The following is a 26,142-nucleotide window of genomic DNA, read 5'->3' as shown; positions in this document are numbered from 1 at the left end:
GTAATGTAATTAAATGTATAATAATGTAATACGTTTGTAATATTTGTCATGCCAATTAAGCAATTATTTTAGAAAGAGGGAGGAAGAAAGAAAGAAAGAAAAGACTCCAGCGTATGTTGATTGGTGTTCATTCAAAAGATTCAAAAAGAATCGATTCATGAGACTCTTACGTTCGTTTACCCAACTAACGTTACTGTGGTTGGCGCTGCACAGTTCACTAAAAAAGAACTATGAACCAAGAATGTTTCAAAACTGTTTACGTAAATAAGAATAAAATGTGCTAAAAACGGAGCTGGTAATGAATCTGTTCTCTGTTCCCGACTGACTCTATTCTTGACCTTCTCGTTTCAACGTCAGAGCAGCAGGCGGAGCAGCAAGCAGCCTCACCCTCCCGCACACGCGCAGCATGGACCGCACGCACGCGCATGTCTAAACACTTCGCCATCCCACAGTTGTAGTTACTTAACTGTGAGAGAAACCGGGTGAGCACGTTTGTCACCCCGCTTTGAGAGAACAAATTGTCACTGGCGCAGAGGTACGATATATCCAAGCTAAGTCACAGCATGTTCACGTTAAACGGATAGCATGTTATCTTATGAGTGACACTAACAGGTTATGATGTTTAAACTTTAGCGGCTAGCTGAATGCTCGGGCATGAGTAGGTGTGGCGAGCACGCAAAGAGAGCTTCAGTGCGTGTCCGCGTGCGTTACATTGGACACGATGTTCTAGTAAATGTTGTTGACTTCATGTGTGCAAATATCTCACGCCAGTTGGCACTCTTGGGACATTTGCCTGGCGGAATGTGTGTTGCAGTGGTGTAGGAACTGTCCAGTTTAGAAAGGGTCATTTTGAGAAGAACTTGAGAAACTTTAGATTTGGCTGTGTTGGTGGTGATGATGCATGTGAAAGTACAGCATTATACAGTCAAGGATTTTGTGAAATTATTTCACATAACCGTTTCTGTAAACTGGAAAGAATTTATTAAACTTAGGTGATGTTATGTTTAATTTACAAAATTATGTAAGAAATGTTGCTATTTCTCATTGATGTTAATGCATTACCTAACACCACTTACTAGTGAGAATTTATTATAAAGTCTTACTCTATCTTTTGCAATTTTATTTATTTTAAAATGTATGTGTTGTTAAGCAGTAAACAAAATAATTTAGCGTTCGTATTGCTGTTATACATGTAAGTTAAAATAACCAGTATAATTTACAACCACTATTCATTTTTATAAATTTTATTATTATGATTAAACACTTGGCCGAATGACAGTTGCAAACACTAATGCTCAAAGTTGTGATAAAAGTGAATGGTGAGGCTGTCAGGTTCTTTATGACATCTCATTGTCATTCTCTTGAAGTCATAAGAGTTTATATACACACATACTTGCTAAAAAGAATATAAAAAAAACATATTGCTTTGAAATGAATGTCAGACGATTCTGGTGTTAATTTTGTTTATTTGTTTGCTGTAGAACTTTTGAACACTGTCGTTTGGTCGTGCATGTCTCTGAGAGCCTGACGTTTCTCTTCAATGGCTGCCTCTGGCTCCTCCACCACAGTGCCTGAAGGATTTCACTATGAGACCAAGTATGTCATCCTCAGCTACCTCAGCCTGCCCTCGTCATCAAGATCAAGACCCTCACAGGCGGCAGAGGGTAAGAATTCACAACCACAAATCAACATGTGGTTGAAGATAAATGTCCCATTTTGTGTCTACATTAAGTTATGTTGACAGAACTTTTGAAATAACTTTTGTTAATAAGATATATACATTTAAGGGAAATAATGTTAAATCATCATTAGGCATAACTGATATATTTGTGTAATAGTAAATAACTTAATTATGTTGTACTGTACTTATCAAAATGTTTACAAGAATAACTATTAATGCTGCATTTTGTTCAGTGTTTTTGCTGCATGTAAAGTCTTTTTTATAATTGATTAGTGTTTTGGGGCTGCTCTGAAATATTAAATAGATGGTTGTAATATGTCATCATACGATTCTTGTTTGTTTGGTGTTTTTACATTAACATTTTAATGGGTCTTTCCACTTATGTAAAACAAAGTGTATGATAGTCAACATTTACTGAGAAGAAATCAAGTGAAAAACATTCTAATGAAGATGCATAATTAAGAATAATAATTGTTTTGATGGTCTATTTGCCTTTGACCCACATACAAAATGCCTGTCTGGCAAGAAACATAAGTTTAATTTGATCTCAGGGCAGTGACAGAAGTATGCACTTCGCCTTTATACCAGAAAACAGGAAGCAGTTGTGTATTGTAATGTGGCCAGAAACAGGGGCGTAGCAACCGGGGGGCATCCGTCCCCCTCACTTTTAGAGACAGACCATTTAGAAACAGGTGATTAATAATTATATGAATATATGATCTTATATAGCCGTCCCCCCACTTTTAAAATGTCCGCTACGCCCCTGGCCAGAAATCACATTGTCTCTTCATGTGCATGGGAAATGTATTTGCAATACAGTTTCATGTTGAAGCATTGGAACTAATGCAAAATATCATAGATAAGTGTATTTAAAAGTGTTCAGTGGTTTGAACACAATTTTTTTAATTAAGCTTTAAATGGCTAAATGTAGCACGGAAATTACCTATTGTATGTGCCAGAAATACTGCATTCACGTGCTGTCGGAATGGGCTATATGCACACAGACTTTTCATTTTAACCAGCCAGCCTCCGGTGAACTGTCTTTCCATTATAAAATTGACACGTTCAAGGACTGATTTCTTTAAAAATCAGCAATCTGCCTGAAAGATATACAATATAAAGTGGGTCTCAGACTGGACAAAAAGCACTGCATTAAATTTCATTTTCCCCCACCATGTCTTTAAAATATGATGGCGCTATTGCTTACATGGTCTTTCGTCTCGTTTTACGCTTGAACAACTAAATGAACGCTTAAGTCTATTTAACTGAATGTATTTTAATTACAATATCGATACTGTAAAAGGAACCTTATGAAATTGAAAACACTCACATTAAGCTTTCACCGGAAGTTTATCATTGGCTGAAAAACACTAGCTGTGCGTATCGCCCATTAGCTGCTTCCCAATTCTAAAGTCTGAATCCTGAAATTGTTGCGTTGAAGTGCTTTCAAGAATAGAAGACATTAAGTACACCCGGTTCGTTTGTGTATTTTTCTTGTTGGCAGATATATAAACGTGTTCATTCATTGCACTTGATTTGAAGCTTGTCAACCGTTCTGAAAAATGCTGTGTAAATTATATACAGACCGAATGGTTGATGGCAAGAGAAAGCAATTTGTGTGTTGTTGGAAAGTGTATGTTGGAGATGTTGTCTGTTTTAATATTGAGAGATTTGATTTTACATAAACGAGTGGGAGTTTCAGGGGTGTTGGGCTATTTTGGAGTGCATTCGTTAAACAGGAAAATAGTAGTGTTTGCGGTATATAATTTTGTTTGTGTAAAAACACAACTACAAAAACGTAAGTCTTCACATAATTGTTCATTTCTGTGTTAAGTGTGTGATGAACATTAGACGTGAATGAGAGAACTCTAAAACTTAAAACAAACAAGTCTGACCTTGAAATTTTTTTTAACTTAACACCATTTTTGAAGTTTAAAATGGTGTCAAAATAGACAAGTTAACCACTTTGAATATTGGGGTTCAAAATTTCAAAGCCCCACTAACGAAATATCATAAAATATAACTGTAAATAACATGAAAATTAAATGTGTATCATGTTTTAGAATTTCACATCAAATTAAAGTTGCAAGCAGCGATGAAAGGGGTCTCGCACCCAGGCTCACCGCTGCCTGGTTGACAGAGAACAGTGGATGAGTTATAAGAACTTCCAGGACTTCTAAGAACTTTGTCAAGCCACCATAAACAAACCCTTTGAGGAAAACTCTAGATCTTTGCAGTTTAGCATAGCCGAGGCCTTTAGATTATTCCAAATATTAATGTTGATCTGATAAAATCCGAGGAAGGATTTGTTAAAATACAACACCTGGAAATAGCAAAAACTGGAATTTAAAAATATCTGATTTCCTGTTTGTTTGAGATTTCACTCCAAGATTATTTGTAGGTATTGGCTTGTTTAATGTGTGTGCTAACTTTAGTATGCGTTTGTGAAATATAGCTCGGTGCAACTTCATCAAAATGCATAGTTGGCACTGTCGAGTCATGAAGTCGCCCACTTCTGAAAAATATATAATTTTTGCCACTTCTGGCATGTTTAGACCCTCAAAATTGTGATTGATTTTAGAGAAGAAAAATAAACAGAGCAATTCCAATAGGGCCTTGCACCACCGGTGCTCAGTCCCTAATAAGTAACTTATAAATTGAAAATGAAATTGGTCCTATTAGTGAGCCCTGCAGCACACCACTGTTAATTGTAAATGTGCAATTTGTAGTAGTGGTTTTCCTCTGCAGTCTTTAATAACTGGACATATCACTTCTTCTACTTCTATCCATAGAGTGCCTTTGCTAAGGTTGTGGTTCAAAACTTCCATTACAGTTTCAGTTGCTTGTAGAGTTTGTCCATACTTCGAGGTCAAATTCCTTCTCAAGGAGTTTCCATTTTGAGCATGGACTATAACTCAAAGTGTGGCATACTGTAGTGCAATTTGATTGAAAAATGCCTGCAGGTATTGCAAGTAATGTATTAACAAATCCTTCAACGTCTATGCTCACATGGCAGTCCATATAAGGTTGGAAAATTCGGTCCAGTTATGCTTCAATCTGTTGACCAATTCTCACTGTATGCTTTTTTTAGAAGACTCTATATGAGGCTGATTTTTATGTACAGTATATTGACCTCTTAGCACATGCATGAATTTATTCGTTTTATTCATCCATAGACTCTTAAGTCTTTGTGGACTTCAGAAAGTGAGCATACAGAATGTCATTGAGAGTTAATATGGTTGACTTTAACACAGAGGACGGTATGGGCTTAAGCTGTCTGTTGGAGATTTTGGAGCCTTGGGCACATCAGCGGTTCAATGAGGAATGTCCTGCTCTGGTTTTCATTCAGTCAGCTTTGAAAGTAGCTTCTGATCCCTCTTTCCAGTCGACCCGCTCTGCACTCTGACAGACTGTCATGTGCGATCAGCGTTGCCTTGTTCACATGCCACTGGTTCCGAGTGAAGCGCAAACCTGACCAAAGCCAAACCGAGCCTGGGAAAAGTCAGCATGAGCTCCTGACTACTATTGTAATGTTGTAATGCTTTATTATTAATCGTGTGGTTGTTCTATACACACTGACGCTGTTGCTCTCTCTCTGTAAATGTGTCCCATGCTAATATTTCATCTTTTGTAGTCATTTTGTGGTTTGGAGAGCTGAGCGTTGAAGCTGCTGGTCTCTGAAAGCCTGACCTGCACGAAGACTAAATAATTCACTGTTGTGTGAATGAACAGCCTCCCAATGGTTTATGGTGTTACAGAAAAGCCAGTTGTGTTACAGATACTGTATTGCAGAATAATTTTTATGTAGTATTAAAATGTAATGTAGTAAATTGTAATAACGTATTAGCATTGAGAATAAGAGGATAAAATGCAAAAGGACCATTAACTGAAATGCCTATACATGAGAATTTTGAAGAAATGAATTCCGGATGTGAGGTTGTGTTCACATTTCATCACATTAGTCCTGTGGAAATGTTATTAGTTTCTTTTATTCATTCTTGTTTGTGTAATATGAGATGCTGTGGATGCTAATATTTCATGCACAGTTAACATTGCGGCACTTCTGATTTGTAAACGTTAATATGGCCTTCCTTGGTGATGAAAACAGCTTCTGGATGGTTTAAATGCTTAAAAGTGTATTTGAGTTACACCAGGGGTGCTTTAGAGATTTGGGGACCCTAAGCAGTTACAGCCATGGGGCTCAACAGTCCTAAAACCAAACCATTTGTAGTTTTATAAATTATATATTTATTTATTTAGCATTTTTCTTATATCACTGGATTTTCTTTACCATGTTTTATCTAAATGAAATCTCTATATTGTTAATGATTTTTCTTAAAATGAATTCAGAAGTAAACAAATGAATATAGTAATGAATAAAACAATAAATTTTTTAAAAACTGAATCTTTACCTGACTTGACTGCTTCATGATTGGGGGTGTAAGATAAATTAGCGTAAATGTTATAATTACGTTAAAATTGAATTTGTTAGACCCTCACCACACAAAATATGATAGAAAATGATGTTATGTGTATAATTTTTATTTCTAGGTATTTATTAGGGGTTCCAAATTTCCTGGGGCCCTAAGCAGCTGCTTACTTCGCTTATTAGTTAAATCTGCCCCTGAGTTACACTCCAATATTTTTGGCTCACATCAGCTTTTTTAAGCTTCATCGGTCATGCAGGAAATTATTTTACTGAAGGTTATGATATCGGGAGTTTCCAGGCAGGTTTTGTGCTTTTGCTAATATTTTTATGTCAAATAATCATTATTCATGCTTACAGTTAGCAATACTGATGAATATTGGTAATAATGGGTACATTTGTGTTATGTTTGGGTTTTTTTTATGCTATTTATAAAATGGATAACAATGTAAATTCACATTTGACACATCAGACAAAAATTAGTTTTTTAAGCTTGGAAAAAATGTAATAGTTTTACATTCAGATCTCTTTTTTTCTACTTCACATTAGCAAAACAATAACCATCATATATTTTTTACCAAGATTTACAGAAGATACCAACTAAAATGTCAGTTGTTTATACACCAAAATGACTCGTATTATGACATGATTTTAAAGTAAATTGTTTAATTAACAGTTTAACCTCTAATTAACTGCGTATTTGGGACAGAAATCCCTTTGTTTGTTTCAGTTTTAAATAAAAATGATCAGACTTTACTCTTTAAATATAGCCAACTATAACAACCAACACTGATTTGACCGCATTTATTTGCCAATAAAGCAAATATACTTTTAAACTAAAGCTAAACTTAGGTAAGCTTTAGGTAAAACTAATTTTGGGGTCATTACACTGAATGACACTTTTGTGGTTTGGAACATTCATTCATTTTTCTTCAGTTTGGTCCCTTTATTCATCAGGTGTTGCCACAGCGGAATGACCCGCCAACTTATCCAGCATATGTTTTACACAGCGGATGCCTTTCCAGCTGCCACCCTGTACTGAGAAACATCTTCACACACTCATACACTACGGCCAATTTAGTTTATTCAATCACCTTTGGTGCATGTCTTTGGACTGTGGGGGAAAGCGGAGCACCCAGAGGGAACCCCCGCCAACACGGGGAGAACTTAAAAACTCCACACAGAAATGCCAACTAGCCCAGCCGGGACTCAAACCAGTGACCTTCTTGCTGTGCAGTGCTGACCACTGAGCCACAGTGTCACCAGTTTGGAACATTATTTGACCCATATTCTAATATTTTATGGTATCTATATTAAAAATTAAGTAGTCAGTATTTAAAATCAATATTTAAAATCACTTTTGTTTTATTTCATGCAAACATCAAAATGGAATGACATATCGTATACAGTATATTTTCTGGCACTAGGAATAGTAAAAATGAATAATCAGCAAACTCATCTTTTTTAAAAAAATAAAATAAAGAATTAAATAGGAAAAGTGTGTGTATCATCTCTTATTGAAATATGAAGTTCTTATCATGTCATTTTATGTTTGTATATTGATCTTGCCATGAAATAGTGATTAAGTTGCTGATGTGGCAATAAATAAATGCATATTAAAATGGGAAAAGTGCATAACAATGGCCACGTATGACTGGATAAACGAGGAGTCAAGAGAGAAGTTAGAGTAATTCATAACCTGCATATATAGTAACTGAGTTGGATTTTGGTGGGGGCAAAACAATTTTGTAATAAATAAATGTTATTATTCTGTGCAGGAGAGAGCCATTCTACACAGGAAGTGGAAAGAGAGAGGAACAGCAGCCTGAAGAAACAGATTGAAAATGAAATGAAGCAGCTGGAAGAGGAAATTGCGGCCTGTAAGATTTCTTTGTTTTGTTTCTTATTGTTATTACAGTGCATTTTCCTAATAAAATAAATCTGGAATATCTAAAGTCATCTGGCTTTCTCTCTTATTTTTCAGCCTTTTCCAGGACCGGTTTTGATCAGCACACATCCCCAGTGTTCAGTCCAGCCAATCCAGAGAGCTCCATAGAGGACAGTCTGGCAGTATTGGGGGACCGCGTCTCTCGAGACCTGGACACACATCTGTTCTCTGCCACTCACACGCTTCTGAGCAGGTCGTTTAAAAAGTCCAGTGAAAATTCCCTGGCTATTTTAGTCTTTGGAAAACAAAATCTAGCAAATGAAGCCTTATTGGCAGAGGTCTATACCAGAAAAATGCATTGTGTAAACAGCCTGCTCACAGTTATGAGTTATAGGACACGTTAAGTGAGTTCTAATGACTATTCTTGACATTTAACTTAAATATTGACTGAAAACTTTCAACATATGTCATCTTGATGTTTTTGGAAGACCCAAATACAGAGAAATGTCCTAACTGGTGATTATGTATGTGTCTCATGCAGTGACTTGAACTTCGAATGCTTCAGAGCAGCGGTGGACGAGGTTTCCTCTCATGTTCAAGGAGGATGGAGCAAGGTAGATCAAAACACTTCAGTGTAGCCACACACACAATACACCCTGAAGAGATTGTCTTCATAAGTCCTTAATTTTTGCATTCCGTCACTGTGTTGTTCTGTTTAGGTGTTGGTACCTTTAGTATTGTTACAAGCCCTGCAGGCCAAGGGTCAATCGCTAGAAGCTCTGCTCCAGTATGGTTTGCGTTACCTTGAAGAATCACAGGCAGACTTCATCATTCAGCAGGGAGGATGGGTAAGTGACTTATATAGTTGGAGACTAAATGATTAGCCCTCCTGTGCTATTTGAAGTCAAATATTTCCCAAGTGATGTTTAACAGCCATATTTCCTACTATACTTTTCTTCTGAAGAAAGTTTTATTTCTTTTAATTTGGCTGGAATAAAAATATAAATACCTCTGTTCGTGTGGGTTTCCTCCGGGTGCTCCAGTTTTCCCCACAAGTCCTAAGACATGTGGTACATGTGAATTGGGTAAGCTAAAATTCTACGTAGTGTATGTGTGTGAATGAGAGTGTATGGGTGTTTCCCAGTGATTGGTTGCAGCTAAAAGGGCATCTGCTGCGTAAAACATGCTGGATAAGTTGTCGGTTCATTCCTCTGTGGCGACCCCAGATTAATAAAGAGACTAAGCCAAAAAGAAAATGAATAAATGAATTAAAAATATAAATACACCAGCTAGTGAAGTGCTATGCAGGTAAACCTCACTCCTCTGACCTCTAAAGGTGCTCTAGCAACAGACGCTATGGCCATGGTCTTTAGCCTCCTTGTTAGAGCAACCGACTCCCATGCAAAGAATTACTGGTTCGATCCCAGCTCAGACCGGCTTGGGTGCAGTAGGACCTTTAGGTTACATATATAATTGGCTACAAACCAAATCACTGTTGTCCAATGACTTTTAAATGATTGACTTAACTTACCTAGTTAACCTAACAACCTAGTCAGACCTTTTAAAGTGCACTATAAGCGGAGTATCTTGCAAAATAACTAGAAAAATATTGTGTACTGTTGTAATGGTTAAAACAAAGAAATTACTTATGAAAACTGTTATATCTCCACTAAACAGCACTTGAGAAATATTTGGAAAATAATAAAACCATTTCATAAAAGGGCTAATAATTTTGACTTCAACTATATATGTGTGGCATAATATAGATAGGATTGTATATTGTATGATCAAGTGTTATATCACCTACAGTAGTTCTGTTTAATTATGACAAAGTTGATTGTTTTTAGCCTTTATAATTATACACAGAAACTAGAGGATGACACTTTTATGTTTCACTTCACTTTTATGCACGCGTTTACAAACTTCCCCTAGCACATTGCCACCGTTTTGAAGTGTTAAGAGGTATTTAAGGTATTTTTTAAGAGGGTACTGGTGCAGTGTAAGCAGTAACATGCCGATCAAAGAGAAATGAAGTAAGAGAGGGAAGAGTGCAATAAAGAGAAGTAAAACACATGTCTGGGACATGAAAACAGGAGTTATTGAGGGGAAAGCTATTTCTGGATTTAACGTAATTTGCACACACAAATGTAAATAAAATGTACTCACTAAGGATGCACTGATACCATTTTTTATTGGAACCGATCTGATCCTAATACTAGCAAATCTGTAATAGGCTACCACTACTGACTCTGATCATTTGAAAAATAACCAGCCTTTTAGCAAAGCCTGATAATTTCCTGCAGGTTTGAAGCAGACTAAATTAAACCATGTGAGGCCAGTTTTACTTAATAAACTTTCCATTACCTAAACTCGCCGTGAGTGAGATGAAGAAACTGAAAGCATGTCTGAAATTATCTTTTGTCTGAAAAATTATCTTTTTGAAACAAATTTCACTTGGTATAATTTGTTGGTTATTTTAATTTGTTATTTTATTTGGTCAGTTGTCTACAAAATAAACAAGATTTGAGGTGAAGTTCGAAACAAGGTTCGTTTATATGCTTCAGTGCACAAACTAACAAACTGGTCTGTTGAACAAAAATGGTTTATTTCATATAAATAAAATTGCAGTGAAATAATTACAGTTTTAGAGTAGCCTATATTAGGCTAAATAATTTTCTGTTAATGACAATCCATATGTGCCCATCAGTTTCACATATATTAATTTATTTAACTACTCTGACCACAATGAGCCAGGCTTTACAAACAATACGCAGCACTGAAAGTATTCCCCTCAGAAGAATAAACTCAGTCGGAAGGATGAGAGAACAGAAACTTATTGTGAGAATAATTTTACGGAGCGCCGCATGTCATGTCTGCGCAGTCGGTGTGTGAATGAAGCACTTGATACATCAGTGAGACACAGCACGCAGCCCTCCGGTATCTGTGGACACTTCCAAAACAGCAGCACAAAGGGAAGAAATGAGTGAGTTGAGGATCTGTCCAATGTTTTATTAAGTCTTTTCTAATTTAAAGTTTAAGGTAGGCCCACTTTGTGTGTGAAGAGCTGGTAATAACCTTCTCCACTCCAGTGTTGCGAATGCAATCTGCTGATCTAACAGACACAGTGCAACATGATTTAGAAACAGCAATGAACTCCATGTTGCAGGTCAAAATGAACGCATTTAGTGCAAAACCAAATCCATTTTTCCAGTGATTATTAAAACTAGCAGGAACAATTAGTCTTGGAGAATGGAGAATTGACATGTGCGGCGGTGGAAATTGCTGAACTGACCATGAATTTAACCACTTGAAAATTCATCTGTGCCTCACATTAAACTATTGAATGGCTTCAGAACATTTGGGATATAGTAGGCCTACATGACAACTTTTCAGTGCCTTGTAATAACCGGATTTGGATTGGTACAAGCTGGCTAATACACAATCCAGCAAAAATATGCGGTATCGAACTGATATCCGATCGAAGTATCGGGATCAGTGTATCCCTAGTACTCACATAAATGTACTCACTGTTTACTCACCTTCAAATGGTTCCAAACCTTTGAATCTCTTTTTTCTGTTGAATGCAAAAGATGAAATTTTAAAATAATATTGAGAACTGAAAGCCATTGACTTGCATAGTAGGAAAAATAACATGGAAGTCTGTGTGCTAACAGTTAGCAACATTCGTCAAAATATCTTCCTTTCTGTTCAACAGAAGAAAGAAACTAATTTACAGTAATTGGAGGCTGAGTAAATAATAACAGAATTTTCATCTTTGGAAGAACTATCCCTTTAATAAGGAAATTTAGAAGTTTGACAAGGCTCCCTGACTGAGAACCACTGCCCGAAATTTACCAAAGGAAAAAGTGGAGTGACCTTTCGCTGTGTTTTTCAAGACACTTGTCAGAAGAGGGAGCCAGAGCTGTGCACATATTTTATTAGATGGTATTAAATATTTCAGCTGCTGGTGGATAATAACAATGAAAGCAGCACAGTGTGTGTTGACAAACAATACTTTATTTCAAATGTGTCCTCAAAGTTCCCTTTGAAAACCAAATACCATGCAATTCATGCAACCCAGTTAGTTTTTAAACATTCTTCTGCTATATAATAAGGAAGACAGCCAAGTCTTATGTTTTCTGTACAGTTTCACCTTTCCTTATCCATTTATGCACAATGCTTTGTTTTTATGGTTCTTCTGTCTGATGATAGTGAGCACACATACGTCATATTATTAAAAGGTCAGGTCATAATAAGGAATTGCTCTTTAACTTAACGTTTTGCATAATGTGCACACTCTTCCCGCTCAGCTAATCGCAATGACTATTACATAATTTGATAGTTCAAACTGAAGATTGCTCATTTCGGAAGGCTATCTTTCCCTCATGTAAATGTTTTATGGGAGTTTTATTCTTCACATGTCAGATGATGTTATAAAGCTCGAAGAAGGTCTTGTTTGTTTATGACGTCCTATATAGGTCACACTGTATTTGAGATGAAAGCCTCAGTTCATGCATTGCGTATGGCAGCTGAAGAAATCAGTCAGAAGGATTAATTTAATTAGAGCACCGCTGGCACTCATGCGGGGAGGAGGGGAGTTCATTGTTTTATTCTGACGCTCAGGACCACATTCCAGTGATGGAGCGACAGCTTTGGCATAGATGATACGGGACAGTTTGAATGCTGGAGGGAGGAGTCTGACAAGGAGGAGGAGAACGTGCGCAAACAGACCAGACCTCCTGCTCCTGCAGACTTCCAGCCCCATTACTCCTGACAGCAACCTTTATCCTAACTAGATTCTCTCTCCGCCACTCATTCGCTTTATTTGCTGGAGTTCTGCGCACTCAGGAGAGCAACACGGGCAGGTAGGACAGCTGCTTTGCTTTAATGCTCCAGACCAGGTCAGAGCATATTTTATAATCCATTTGCAAAACGGTGTTTTGGATTTGGGTCATGCTCTCCATCACTTTATCTAACTGAGCCAAATTGGAAATTGCTAAAATAACCAACACTTTAATTTAGAAAGGACACTCTCAAGAGGCCCTGGTATGTAAATAGGTCAGTCAGAGAATATTCAATTTAATGTTTAACCTATTTTAGTGTATAAATGACCACATTTGGAGTGTCTGTTCTGCTTTTGAACAAATATGATTCAATCATTTGATTTTTGCACACTTGCAGAAGAACTGGAATCACTTTATTCTAGGCCTCGATTGCGAAACACGCTTGCAGAAGCATTCTTGCATAAATCATAGCATTAATTCAGTTTGAGTTGTTTGAATGGGTAGTTTATGCTGGAAATAAATTGTTTCATAAATGAAATTCAGTGTTATAATTCCAAACTTTCTGATCTTCTGGGGACATTTTTGTTCCCATGATGAATTAAGCTTCTAAATATATAAAGTAAATGATGTTTAGCTTTCTAAGGGTTGTGGTTAGAGGATTGAGTATACATTTTGTGGAGTATAAAAGTTATAAAATCAATGGATTCCCCCATAAAACATGGAAGCTTAGCATGTGTGCCAGTTCTGCACAACCCACAGCCATTTTGACAGCTAAAATACGTCATCAAGGACATGTTTTCAGCCGAATCATTCTGTCTGCTCTGATCATGATCAACTCTCGCAGGTCAAGGAGTGAACCGTTCATTACACCCCACCAGAAGAGCTCCAGATACCCGATACTGTATGTGGGACATTGCGAGTATGATTCTCTGCGTGTGCCCCTGTCAGATCTGTGCACAACACAAAGTTGACCTTCAGGGTCTCTGCATCACATGGCACAGCGTTTTCAAGATGGCTTGATGTGATGTAATTTGACTCCTGTTATGTTGGTAGAGACAAACCACAGCAGAGCGGCCTGTCTGTATATCAGTAGGTGTTGAGAGCAGAGCTCCAGCCACGTCAGGACGCATCACGTCGCTCAGTCCGGCCGCTTACGTAACCGTGTTTCACAGGCGATGTGCTGCTCTCATCACACAAGCAGAGGCCATACGCCACCCCCGCATACTCCAGCATAGAGGAAGAACAGAAATAAATCTGATAAATCCTCATGTGAAGTCAAAGCTGTTCTAGTTCCAGCCTCAAAACTAGTCAAAGGGCTAGTTGAGATGCTTGACTTCCTATCGGAGGTTGAGACAAATCTTTCACACTAGGTTTCCAAATTGACAATATTTACTTTGCATGCACTTTACTTTGACAATATTAAATATTCAGATCTGTACATTTAGGATGTTGATGTTTTGGGTCAGACCAATGGGGAATGACAGTGTTGTGTTTATTAATGATTGAGCAGGCTTTTGCATGAGTTTCCTGAAACATGTAGCAGGATATAGTGAGTAATCTGGTGCTTTTCATGAGCACACAATGTTCAGCGTTCAAGGGACTGTTCAACCAAAAATGAAAATGTACAAACAGCTTACTCACCGTCAAGTTTTTCCAAACCTTTATGAGTTTCTTTCTTCTGTTCAATGCAAAAGAAGAGATTTTGATGAATGTTGGAAACTGGTAGCCATTGATAATTATAGAAAGTGAAAAAAATGCTACCAGTTTAAAACATTCTTCAAAATATTTTCTTTAGCTTTCAACAGAAGAAGGAAACTTGTCAGTTTTGGAGCAAGTGGAGGGTGAGAAAAGAATTCAATGTGTTATTTGCCGTTCCCTCAGTAGACGTGTTTGTCTTTGGTGTGGATCTCTTACTGATGACTAACTTCAAGTGTGTGAAAAACAATGTCTAGTGCTAAGGAACCAAAAGTAGGGCCTGTAGGCCATAGTTGGCCCATTGTAACCTTTAATTTGGCCCACCATCCCATCTGAGTATGAGTATGATAGAGAAGGTTGGGGCGAATACCTTTAACGCTGAAATCTGCATTTCTAATTGCTGAGCTAAAAAAACGCAAACTGAAATTAAATATTTTAAATGAATCAGATTTTTTTTTAAGAGTGTAAATACTTTCACTCGACGGATAGAAGACTATGCAGAAGACATTGGCGAGCAAATCAAGGCAAAAACTAGTGTAATTCTGTTATAAATTAGATTTAGTTTTTACTGTAATAAGTTCTTTATAAAATGTTTAAAAAAAAGTACTGTATTAGTTAATATAATGCAATGTTTTCCAGTCATTTTAAGCAATAATAAATAAATAAAGTTAAATAAACTAGGGAATTCCCTGATAAATTAAAAAATTGCCTGCGACAACTATATTTACCTTCAGCCCATTAGCGCCAATCAAGTTTGGTTTTTGGCCTTTCATAAGAAAGTTTGGGCACCCTTAGTCTAGTGTCTACAGTGATTTACTCAGAGTATGTCAGCATTCACATTTCTGTACATGTCAAAAATTACAGTAAAAACATTTTAAATGTCACAAAGTTAATCTCTTCCAAAACAAAAAAAGTAGTTTCGTTTAACATTTAGTTCATATTCAAATCCTAAAAAAATACTATAGTTCATTTTGAAAATTAATTCATTCATTTTCTTTTCGGCTTAGTCCCTTTATTAATCCGGGGTCGCCACAGCAGAATGAACCGCCAACTTATCCAGCACATGTTTTACGCAGCGGATGCCCTTCCATCTCTGGGAAACATCCATACACACTCACTCATACACTATGGACAATTTAGCCTTACCAAATCACCTGTACCACATGTCTTTGGACTGTGGGGGAAACCGGAGCACCCGGAGACGCAGGGAGAACATGCAAACTCCACACAGAAACGGCAGCTGTCCCAGCCGAGTCTCGAACCAGCAACCTTCTTGCTGTGAGGCGACAGCACTACCTACTGCGCCACTGCATCGCCTAATTTTGAAAATGAAGTGTATAATATAAAAGTGTTTTGAAAAGTAGGATAGTTTATGGACAGATTGTATGCACCCCTTCAACATTGTGTTCTCATATGATTGTGAAAGTGTTTACGTGGGTTTTAGTCTTCAGGTGATAGTAGGTACTTTGTGTGAACAGTGTTGCACAGGTTCCTGTCGTTCACCACAGAGGAAACGCCCTACAGCATAACTTTATCATAAGACAGACTCTGCACAGGACAGCAAGCCTAATCTTGCAGACAAAAACTATCTTACTTCACAATTTCAGAAAGGAATTCTCAGTTCAGACGTTGTGTATGTGGTTAATGAATTTACTTATTAATGATTAAGGTTATAGAGGTAAACAAGAGAATGTAACATTTAATATGACCATATATTTTAGGTTGATTCCATTACATTTAGGGGACAAGCACCGTATGACATCATTTTCCGCCATGAAATTTTTTTTGCTGTTTCGAATTTTTCGTAAAAAATATGTGAACAAACTCATCCTAGGTCGTTTATCTGATTTTCACCAACATTGAATCACATGATCTACAGACCATGCTGACCAAAAGTTATTGAATTCAAGTTGATTAGACGAACGGTTTTCAATTAACTTGCAAATAAATTTAATGAAGAGCTTGCAAAAATTCATTTAAGGTGTAATCTCTGTAACGCATTGACGTATTCATACCAAACTTGGTATGTGTTGTCACAACCATAGTCTGAAGTTAGCTGTAGCGTTTTGGTGCACTTCCCCCTAGTGGTCCAGAGATACCAAAAATTGCTTTTTTTTTTTTTTTCTTTTAAATTCTCAACCCTTGGTCCAAAATTCATGAAAGTCTTTACATCTGGCAGAGCATGCTGAGTCGAATGATGTCTTATTTACCCAGGTCAGCCATTTTGCCTTCTGCCATTTTGAATTATGTCAAAAATTGCTATATTTAACGGACACATTGGCTAATTGTTATGAAAGTTGGTGTGTGTCTTCGGGACTGTGCCCTGAAGGTGCTCAAAAAGTTTCATGGCAGTGCCACCTTTTGGTCAAATGTTATAATGATATTTTTTAAAATGCTAATAACTTTTGACTAATTTTGCCTATTGTTATGAAACTTGTCTTGATCCATTCCTTGGGTTGTCCTGAAAATATCGATTCCAATTATGCTTTAATTAACTGAACTACCTGTCCAACACTTTTTCAAATGACTTTTCAATAGTTTAGACTGTTGTCATGAGACTGGTCTTGCAGATTCCTTGTATCATTGATATGTGGTCATTGGTATAAGTTATTCCCTAATTTACACAACTTCCTTTCTACCTTCTTGAATCAGTTTGAAAATCTGTTGTTTTGAACTCTCCATAGATTGTTAGTCCATTTTCCACCTAATTTGGCTCAGACCATGCTGCCAAAAAGTTGTAGAATTTCCCAGTTGCTCTGTAGCTTGTTGCCATGCTTGTTTATGATGTGGCCGCTGGGCTGCTTGGCCCTAATAATTGCTGATTGCAGCTATATTTTTCTGTGATGCTGTCACTAATGGGTGTCTTTGTTAGCACAGATTATTTTGTGTAAGTTTAGTTATGTGCCTTGCTACATATTGTTTATTATTTCATACATAAGTATGGCACCAATATATAAAAAAATATTTTATTTGCAATAAAACAATTAAAAGTATTTTTTTTCGGCTTAGTCTCTTTATTAATCTGGGGTTGCCACAGCGGAATGAACCGCCAATTTATCCAGCATATGTTTTACGTGGCATATGCCCTTCCAGCTGCAACTTATCACTGGGAAACATCCATACACATTCATTCACACACATACACTACGGACAATTTAGCTTACCCAATTCACTTATACCGCATGTCTTTGGACTGTGGGGGAAACCAGAGCACCCGGAGGAAACCCACGCAAACGCAGGGAGAACATGCAAACTCCACACAGGAATGCCAACTGTCCCAGCCATGGCTCAAACCAGCGACCTTCTTGCTGTGAGGTGACAGCACTACCTACTGCGTCACCGGCATAATTTCAATCCCTATAACCCAACCTCAGAACCATTCAAATACAGTGTTGGTAGCATTATCTGATGGGTAGGATAAAATGTCAGGACACCAGTCAGAATCAACCTTTAGAAGATTCTCTTTTTCCATGCGGATTTTATATAAATGTAACTTTTATCTGCATATTTTGCATATTGATTATAGTTAGCTGGGTTATTTTCCAAACTCTTTACTTTACACGTGACTCAAACACTTATATATGACTATTATCCAAATGAGAGATTGTAAGCAATATAAAAATACAGTGTCAGATTCTGCTGGTCTTCTCTCTGTCATCCATCAGATGTTATGCCAGATGCTGGGCTTTTTGTGCGAGGCAGGATTACATGTGAGACTAGATGCACATGCACAGTGGAGAGTGGATTACTGGAATATCTATAAGAGCAGAAAGGTCACAGGGAGCACAGAAAGTGTCCTTTATGATGAGCAAGCAAAGGCCTGTAGTTGCAGTTTGCTTAATGCAAATGAGCAGACACATTCAAACGGTCTCGTTTTGAACGCTTGACCTAGTTTAGGCTAACATTCATAAAACCGATGCATACGCAGATATAACAGCCTGTTGCTTATGTCGTGGGTGTGAATTAGACAACCACAACAGTTCCTGTGTATAGTGCTCTCTTGTCTAGCTAGTGTTTGTGTGCGTGTTTTTTATAGTTTCATTTCACAAGAACTCACTTGGCAATACTTGGCCATTGCTAAAATGACATTTAGTTGGATAAGATGGCATATTATTGTTTCTAACTGTTCATCATTGGTACTTTGCATTTTAAAGCTAATTTTGTTTAGAAAGAAAGCTGTATTACACTCACACTCCACAAGGTGGCATAATAAAAAAGCTTAAAGTCCTGGTAAATTTCACTTGCTGTGCTATACTTTTGAAATATATACTTGTGATAATAGTTTAGGGTTAATATTTTCTTCTCCTGTTAAGAAAAGAACGGGCTGTGCTCTTTAGTAGATTGAGTCTTAAGTCTTTATTGTAACTCATGCTTTTAACCACATTCTCATGCTTATCAGTCAATCTCTTTGCAGACAGGAGCAGGCATAGCATAAAACGTACAGTTTAAAAGAAATATCAAGCAGGTGTTTGTGCGACTAAGAGACCACATGAGATTGATTGAAGTAAATGCGTACATTGTTTTTGACCACAGTTTGGCAGTGTGAAACCATAGGATGTATTCTTGTGACTCCTCATGTTGCTATGAGTTGAGTTGTTTATTTTATTATTGACTCTAAAGATGCTTTTGTTTGATAGGGTAACTTTGTTTCTGTTATGTTATGTTAGCAGCAGTTATGTTTTGTATATTTATCTGTTTGTCAACCTGGATGTCTAACTGCCTGATTAACTACCAGTCTACCTACCTGTTTATTAGCGCTGTGGCAAAATAATAATTTGGTTCTGAGCTTAGCTTTTAAAAGCACATGCTACTCTAAGCTAGTTTTTAAATGTACACTAAAATGCTCATGATGGAGTCATTTAAGTTGGCTTTTGTGTAACAAAATGAATCTACACACAGCTCACTATGAACTCTTGTGATTTGCTTTAAACCATAGGTCTCAAACTGGATTCCTGGAGGGCCGCAGCTCTGCAGTTTTGCTCCAACCCTAATCAAACACAGCTAATTTAACTAATCAAGGTGTTTAAGACTACTAGAGACTATTAAGCAGGTGTGAGTTGGAGGTGGTTGAAGCTAAACTATGCAGCACTGCGGCCCTCCAGGAATTGAGTTTGAGACCATTGCTTTGAACTTTGTGAAGTTTCACAAACTAATTTCGAGAGGAGCATGTGATATGACTGATCGCGGCTGGTCTCCCATCTGTAATCATTAGTAAGCCAATCAGATTAATCCAAACTCACTATAAGTAGCCTGTCTAGTGTTACGCCCTTATTTTAGTTTTTTGAAGACCCCCCTCCACCCCAGCTCCCCCATTCCTCCTTTACCAGGGGGACCTCTCGAGAACTACCTTATCTCGAACCCCCTTACATGCTCATTGACCAGGCGGGAGCCCTGGACTCAATTATCTCTGAGCTCAGGGTTCTCTCTCGGGACAGCATGCCAAACCTGCTAGTATTATCAAGCAATATTTAAGTGCGAACTCTTGAACTTAACTTGTATTAAAGGGTTAGGGTTTGGTCGAACTGCTGACATATACCTTAGATAGCCTATGCTTTGTTTTAAACAGAGGAAGTCATACAGTGCTCAGAATATTTGAGTACACCCCCCACAAATCTCTCATTTAAATTAATATTTTCTATAGGATGCTTTACAATATTTTAGTTGTGCTAGAGTTAGTTTGTGCTTAGTTTTAGTACTAAAGCCAAATCTGGAGCATAACTAACAAAACTTATGATAACGGTCCAGAAATTAGTAGCTCAAATTTATATGTCAGGGAAAAATATTAAGTTCAAATTTTTAAAAATAGCAAAATTCAAGAGAAACAAAAAAAATGTACAATTTTGTTGAAATGTTGAAAACAATTACAATATTTTGCTTGAATTTAATCATATTATCTTTTCAATCTCTAAAGCTGTTCTGACTAAAATATTATTATAGTAAATATATCTGTTTAATAAATCTGTTTTGTTCAAATGCACCTATATATTACCCATATTCACTGAGAAATGGATAAAAATACTAATTTTCAAAATGGGGTGTACTCGTATATGCTAAGCAGAGTACTTCTGCATGCGTGCCCTATACTGACATTGTAGAGAAGAAACTGTTGAAGAAGTCATTATTTTTGTTTTATGTGTACTCTTGTAGCTTCAAAATATTCCGATTGAACCACTGAAGCCGCGTAGATCTTTTTGACACCTTTCTGGACATTTAACAAGTTGGGACCATTGCTGTCTATGGAGGATGAGAGAGCTCTCGGATTCTCCAAAATATCTTAACTTGTGTTAAGAGGATGAACAAAGGTCTCTGGGGTTTGGAACAACATAAATGCGAATAATTATTGACCGAATTTGTTTTTGGATGAACCATCCCTTTAATGATTATTTTAGGTTCGGGTGCTGTGTGAGGAGTATAGCTGTTTGTAAAGGATACAGTACCATATGTTGGTAAATACTCTGAGTCTATGCAGAATCCATTTTTTTGCCACAGCACTGCTGTTTACCTAGCGGTCTCTCTGTCTATCTTCCTGTCTGTCTATTTGAAGCAGCTGATTGCTATTTCTCTGCATGTTCTAGGGCACAGTGTTCAGCCTGGATGAAGCGGAGGATCCTGGCGTGATCATAGCCGAGGACAGTAACGACATCTACATCCTGTCAGGTGAACAGGCCTCAGATCAGCTCAGCCCTCCTGCTTCACTGCTGACTCTCGGAGACAGTATTGAACCAGCTTCCTGGCAGACGGAGAGTCTTCCAGTGTCTCTGACTGGACACGAATCTTGGGCGCAGGTCAGCATGATGGACCCAGAAGACGTCAAGAGTCTGGACAGCGCCGAGGGAGTGGCGTTGGCTGAGGAGCAGAGCGAGAACAACTCCTCGAACTCTGACATAGTGCATGTGGAGCGTGAAGATGCTGAGCTGCTGGAAGAAGCTGGAGAGACTGTGGAAGAAGGAGAGCTACAGAGTAGCGTACTCAGTGTTCTGGGAAGTGAAAGCGAGCTCGCTGCTGTCCGAGAACAAGAGCCTGCTGCATCTGAGCTGCTTGCAGAACCGGCGGTGATGGAGATTCCTCCTCCTCCTTCTCCCTCTCCTCCTCCTCCTCCTTCTTCAGCATTGGCAGAACAAGAGCTCCCGCCTGTCCATGCTGCTGTTACGGCCTCAATTCCCGTGCCTGAGCCTGAATTTCAGTCTCAGCCTGTTCCTGCTCCTATGGAGCCGCCTCTATCATCCCCACCCGAACCCGAAGCAACCCTGGAGCAAGAGATTCTTTCAGAGGTTGAGCTGAAGACCTCCCAATCTCCAGACCTTCCAATCCCAAGCCCTGCGGAGGTGCAGACCACGTCAGTGCCACAAGCTGAGTCCGCCGAGCTCCCTGTGCTGCTATATGGAGGTGCTGCCCTGGTGGCCGTCGCTGCAGTGTTGGCCTTTGGAGCTCTGGCCTACAGGAAGAAGTAGAAAGTCCTTGACTGTCCATGACCTCGCTGTATCTCTTGCCCTGTGGGTCAACGTGCTGCCACAAGCTGCACTTTATGGGAAAATAAGTACTCCTCTTATTTGTGTCATACCAGTTTGTTTTCCGTTCTCATTGCTTTTATTCATTGGCGTAGTTCTGGAAACCAGCTTTATAGCTGGAAAGGAACTTGCAGGTGCAGATTCAGGTTTCTTTCGTGCTGTATTTGTGAACATTTGGAGTGATCCGTTTTCTAGGCTGCGACTGAGGTTTCGCCAGGCTTCTTAATATTAATAAAAGGAACATCAAGGCTTGTTTCTAAAAATCAAAGGGATAGATCACCTAAATCTCAAAATTAGCTGTTAGTTTATTCACCTGCAGGACATCCAAGTTATAACTGTTTTTTTTTCTTTTTTAGTTGATCATTAGAGAGAGTTTTTAGCAGAAACTGGTTCTTGGTTATTCATAATACACAGGTCAGCACTACTAGCACTTTGACAGTCCAAACAAACACGACATTTACTGGCAAAATTAAACCAATACTTGCAGCTCCTGATGATACATTGAGGTATGTCTTTGCAAAATACCTTTAATCCCCAGCCTCAGCAGACAGATACATTCACAATAGATGTCATTATACAAGCTCGTGTGACTCATGAACACACTCAGATCTGTCTGCTGACAATTACAGTACTCATATTAAAATAATATTCCGTTTCTCAGACAGACCAATCATTTTACATCATAAAAGCTACACTCAAAAAACATTTGTTGTTTGTTCAAACTACTTCATTAAAATGAAGCGAGAAAAGCAATTCTTGAAGTTTTTTGGGGCAACTTAATTTTTTAAGTTCAATCCACTTACATTTGTAAAGCCTAATAAGTTAACTTAATTCCTTCATGTTGTCCCAACGCAAGGCAAGTTTATTAATATAGCCTGTGTATAGAATAGAATGTGTGGAACCAAGGACTTTGTTTACAGTGTATTTATCTTCAAAAGCCACTGGAATTAATGTTTTGCCAGAATATGCTTTGTTTTTTTGACTCGATGTGTTGTAGCTGCTGCATATTATCAATCACCACAGACCGTTTCAGCTTAAAATCGATTTCAGTGTTCTGTTGTGTGACCTGAGGGTGAATAAATTAAAATTTGTTTTATTTTTGAGGAAACATCTCTCATGTTTTTTGTAAGTGAACTGTATGTAATTTGATTGAATGAAATGAAGTTTGATTTTACACAAGTTTGTGTTATTGTCTGAATATTGTTTAACTCAGCAGGTCATGGTAAGCACTCATTAAATTACTTTGTACAGTTTTTATTTAACATTCTTAGGTCATACAAAACAGACAATTCGGCACAATGCCGCCTTCAGTGTGTGACACAATCCTCAATCCACTCTTTTATCCCACAGTCAATCACATTACATCCATAGTTAGACAGCTACTCGGTTAAATCTCATTTTAATTTAAATATACTGTAATTAACCACACAAGAAATATGTACCTTCACCTTGAAAAACTCTCTCTATTGCACAGGAAAAATAACATCATCATTCATTTATTCATATCTACGTCAATGCAATGAAATTCCGACAGTCCAAAACATGAACACATTTTCATCTCATTATTTGTATCATTACATACTCAAAATCCATGATTCACAATATTATAGCTAAACAACAAACCATTAAAGAAACACAGAAAGGTCCAATTCCTCATTTATTCCTCTTGGCGCAGGTGATTTTAATGTATTAATCCAGAACGCTTCTCTTTGTCATGATCTTTAATTCAGATTACCTCCTCTATGTGACTCAAACACTTCTTCAGTTCCTATACATTCTAGATGTTTAACGTCATGTCTGTTTTGTATCAGAATGTAAAATAAAAACTATACAAAGTAATTATTTAATGAGTGCGAATCATGACCTTATGAATAATATTATCGACAAGATTATCGCACCAAAAAATGTTAAAAACTGCGAGCGCACGGTGCAAACTTTATTACTGAATTTTGTTTTACCTCAGAAATTAAATATTAAGGTGCAGAACACCTTCAGATGGATTGTATGAGTGATATTCATCTAAATATCTAAGTAAATCAGCATTTCTACAGTCAAAATCAAAGTCTCAATGCAATATCGATTGCTTAATAAACCATCTGTTACTCATATTAACAATATTTACTGTAAAAATAGAATAAGTTGCTCGCACGAATGCTTTTGTTTGAATTCCCCTTTTTAAAAAACTAAAAAAAGGAAGCCTGGGTCACAGCCTCAATCGGAAAACCCCATCACTATTAATATGTTCAAGGGATTGTCAATGCTAATTGTACAGAAATGTGCTATAATGTGAACATTTAATATGTTGAGGTAGAAAAACGTTTAATTTTTTAGCATTTATGTAAAAACAAATCAATATTACACCAGCACAATCAACAGAGCACATGTTGACCGAATTTATCTCGGCATCAGGACATCACGATAGACAGGAGAAAGTCATATTTAGTTTTCTAATATGATATTTTAAGCGGACATTTTCTAATTCTGGGTTAATAGTAATTTCAATAAAATCTTGTGAAATGACAATATATTACACTAAACGGGTGGGTTTATCTTCGAGGTGCTGTATGTAAGTTCTTGACTCTTCTAAAGCATAAAAATACCATAATATATTTGCAGATATTTAAGAAACATGCCAAGTGAACATTCTTGTTTATCTGAAAAACAATGCTGAAGTCAGTTATTTTGCTTTGAAAATGTGTTTCCTGTGTCGGAATGGCTGTCTTTGTTTAGGTAATTTTAACCCACCAATGACAGTTAAGCCAAGTATATTTCAGCACCCATGGTTACCTTGGTGGAAAACTGTATTTCATTCATTCAGAAAGGCTCTCAAAGCATGCGTCCTTGACCGAAATGCGACCTCCGGTGGACAGTAGCAGACTCCAAAATGAGACTAAGTTCAACGTCCGGTTATTAATTAGCAAATGATATAAATATTACGTATGTAAACAATAGGTGAGCAGGTTACATTGTAACAGTGTGTCCTAACAACACGTTACGTGAGGAGATTTGCAGCGATAAATGTTCTAAAGTTTGTAAAACTCTTTATTTTATTCGCAAGATCTGAGGTGAACTATCTGCTGCTGATTTCAGTATATGGCAATACATGTCATGTAAAACTCGCATTGTTGGCATTAATACTGAATAAAACACATGAGGTTGACCTGAGGTGATCATTGTCATAGTTTTCTGCTGTTCACCTGTGAGAAATAGAAGCCATAACCATTAGAACAAAAACTCAATTTATATGGAAAATATTTCTTCTATAGGGTGCCTTCGCTTTTATTTATAACACAGTTTATATCAGCCTTTAGGCTTGATCGTCAAATTCGCTCCTCTTGCGTTTGTTTTGATCCAGGAGTAATACCTAGTTCAGCCACTGGGTGTCAAACTTACATACTGCACCTTTAAACTTCCACGTTTTCTGGAACAACCAAATGGGTTTTGTAATTTTAGAAAAGAAAATGATTTGCTGTGTTAGAAAACATGAATCTGTCTGTTCCAATCAAGTGCTGACTTCAGGTTTGGGGGACCAGAATGTCTCTTCAATGTCTTCTGAGCTACAGATGAGTCATTTAGTTCTCTTTGTCTCCTAACACAAAGTATTGTCGATCTTCAGCCTCTTACTCTTTGCCTGTACATGTGCTGTTGTTTGTCCCTGCACAGCACAGCCTTGTCACCGTGCTTTTCCTGTTGTGTGCCTATCCAAAAAGACCTTTGTCAAAAAAAAGAAGACAGAAGCAGAAGTCGTCTACAGGCAGGAGACACCTGTGTTGTCAGTGGTTTGCAATCTCACGGAAAAGTGTTTTTGTATCAATGGATGGACAAAAGCTGTGAAATAAAACTTTATTCCATCAAGAGTGAAACTGTTTTGATTTGATTTTGTTTGATTTGTTTTGATTTAGGTCTGAGTTTTCATGATAAATTTCTGGTTTTAGTAAACTTACAATGACGCTTCCTCTTTTAGTATTGATATGACTCATTTGTTTTTGTAAGAGATGAGATGGTTAACCAAATGACGCCTTTCATAGGTTCAGTTTTGGTTTGGCCTTTGGTAATATAAACACACACAAATAAGAAACACATGGACAAGAAGATTAAATGACCCTGAAGAAAATATTTTGTGTAGTTTTTATTGGACATGCTCGACGATCAGGTGGTCC

The 26,142-nt window shown here is 37.5% G+C and overlaps 1 protein-coding gene across 1 annotated transcript; it reads left to right on the top strand.

The window, feature by feature from the left end:
- The first annotated feature begins 422 nt into the window (after window positions 1–422).
- bcl2l13 (BCL2 like 13) lies at window positions 423–25,845 on the top strand. The gene is made up of 7 exons (XM_056477912.1): window positions 423–535; window positions 1,482–1,664; window positions 7,886–7,987; window positions 8,092–8,248; window positions 8,537–8,609; window positions 8,715–8,843; window positions 21,050–25,845. The coding sequence occupies exons 2-7, from the start codon at window positions 1,541–1,543 to the stop codon at window positions 21,923–21,925; spliced, it is 1,461 nt and encodes a 486-aa protein (XP_056333887.1). The 5' UTR covers window positions 423–535; window positions 1,482–1,540; the 3' UTR covers window positions 21,926–25,845.
- Window positions 25,846–26,142: the final 297 nt, after the last annotated feature.

This window comes from Danio aesculapii, chromosome 18 (assembly GCF_903798145.1).
Source record: "Danio aesculapii chromosome 18, fDanAes4.1, whole genome shotgun sequence".
NCBI lineage: Eukaryota > Metazoa > Chordata > Actinopteri > Cypriniformes > Danionidae > Danio > Danio aesculapii.
The sequence above is the reverse complement of the archived record's forward strand: the minus strand, read 5'-3'. Positions and strand labels throughout refer to the sequence as shown.

What these genes read in the sequence shown, in the direction of transcription:
- bcl2l13 (XM_056477912.1), top strand. Translation starts at nt 1,541, where the DNA reads ATGGCTGCCTCTGGCTCCTCCACCACAGTGCCTGAAGGATTTCACTAT. An exon ending in TTCAAGGAGGATGGAGCAAG is followed by an intron (nt 8,610 to 8,714) that starts GTAGATCAAAAC and finishes TGTTCTGTTTAG; the next exon opens with GTGTTGGTACCTTTAGTATT. An exon ending in TCATTCAGCAGGGAGGATGG is followed by an intron (nt 8,844 to 21,049) that starts GTAAGTGACTTA and finishes TGCATGTTCTAG; the next exon opens with GGCACAGTGTTCAGCCTGGA.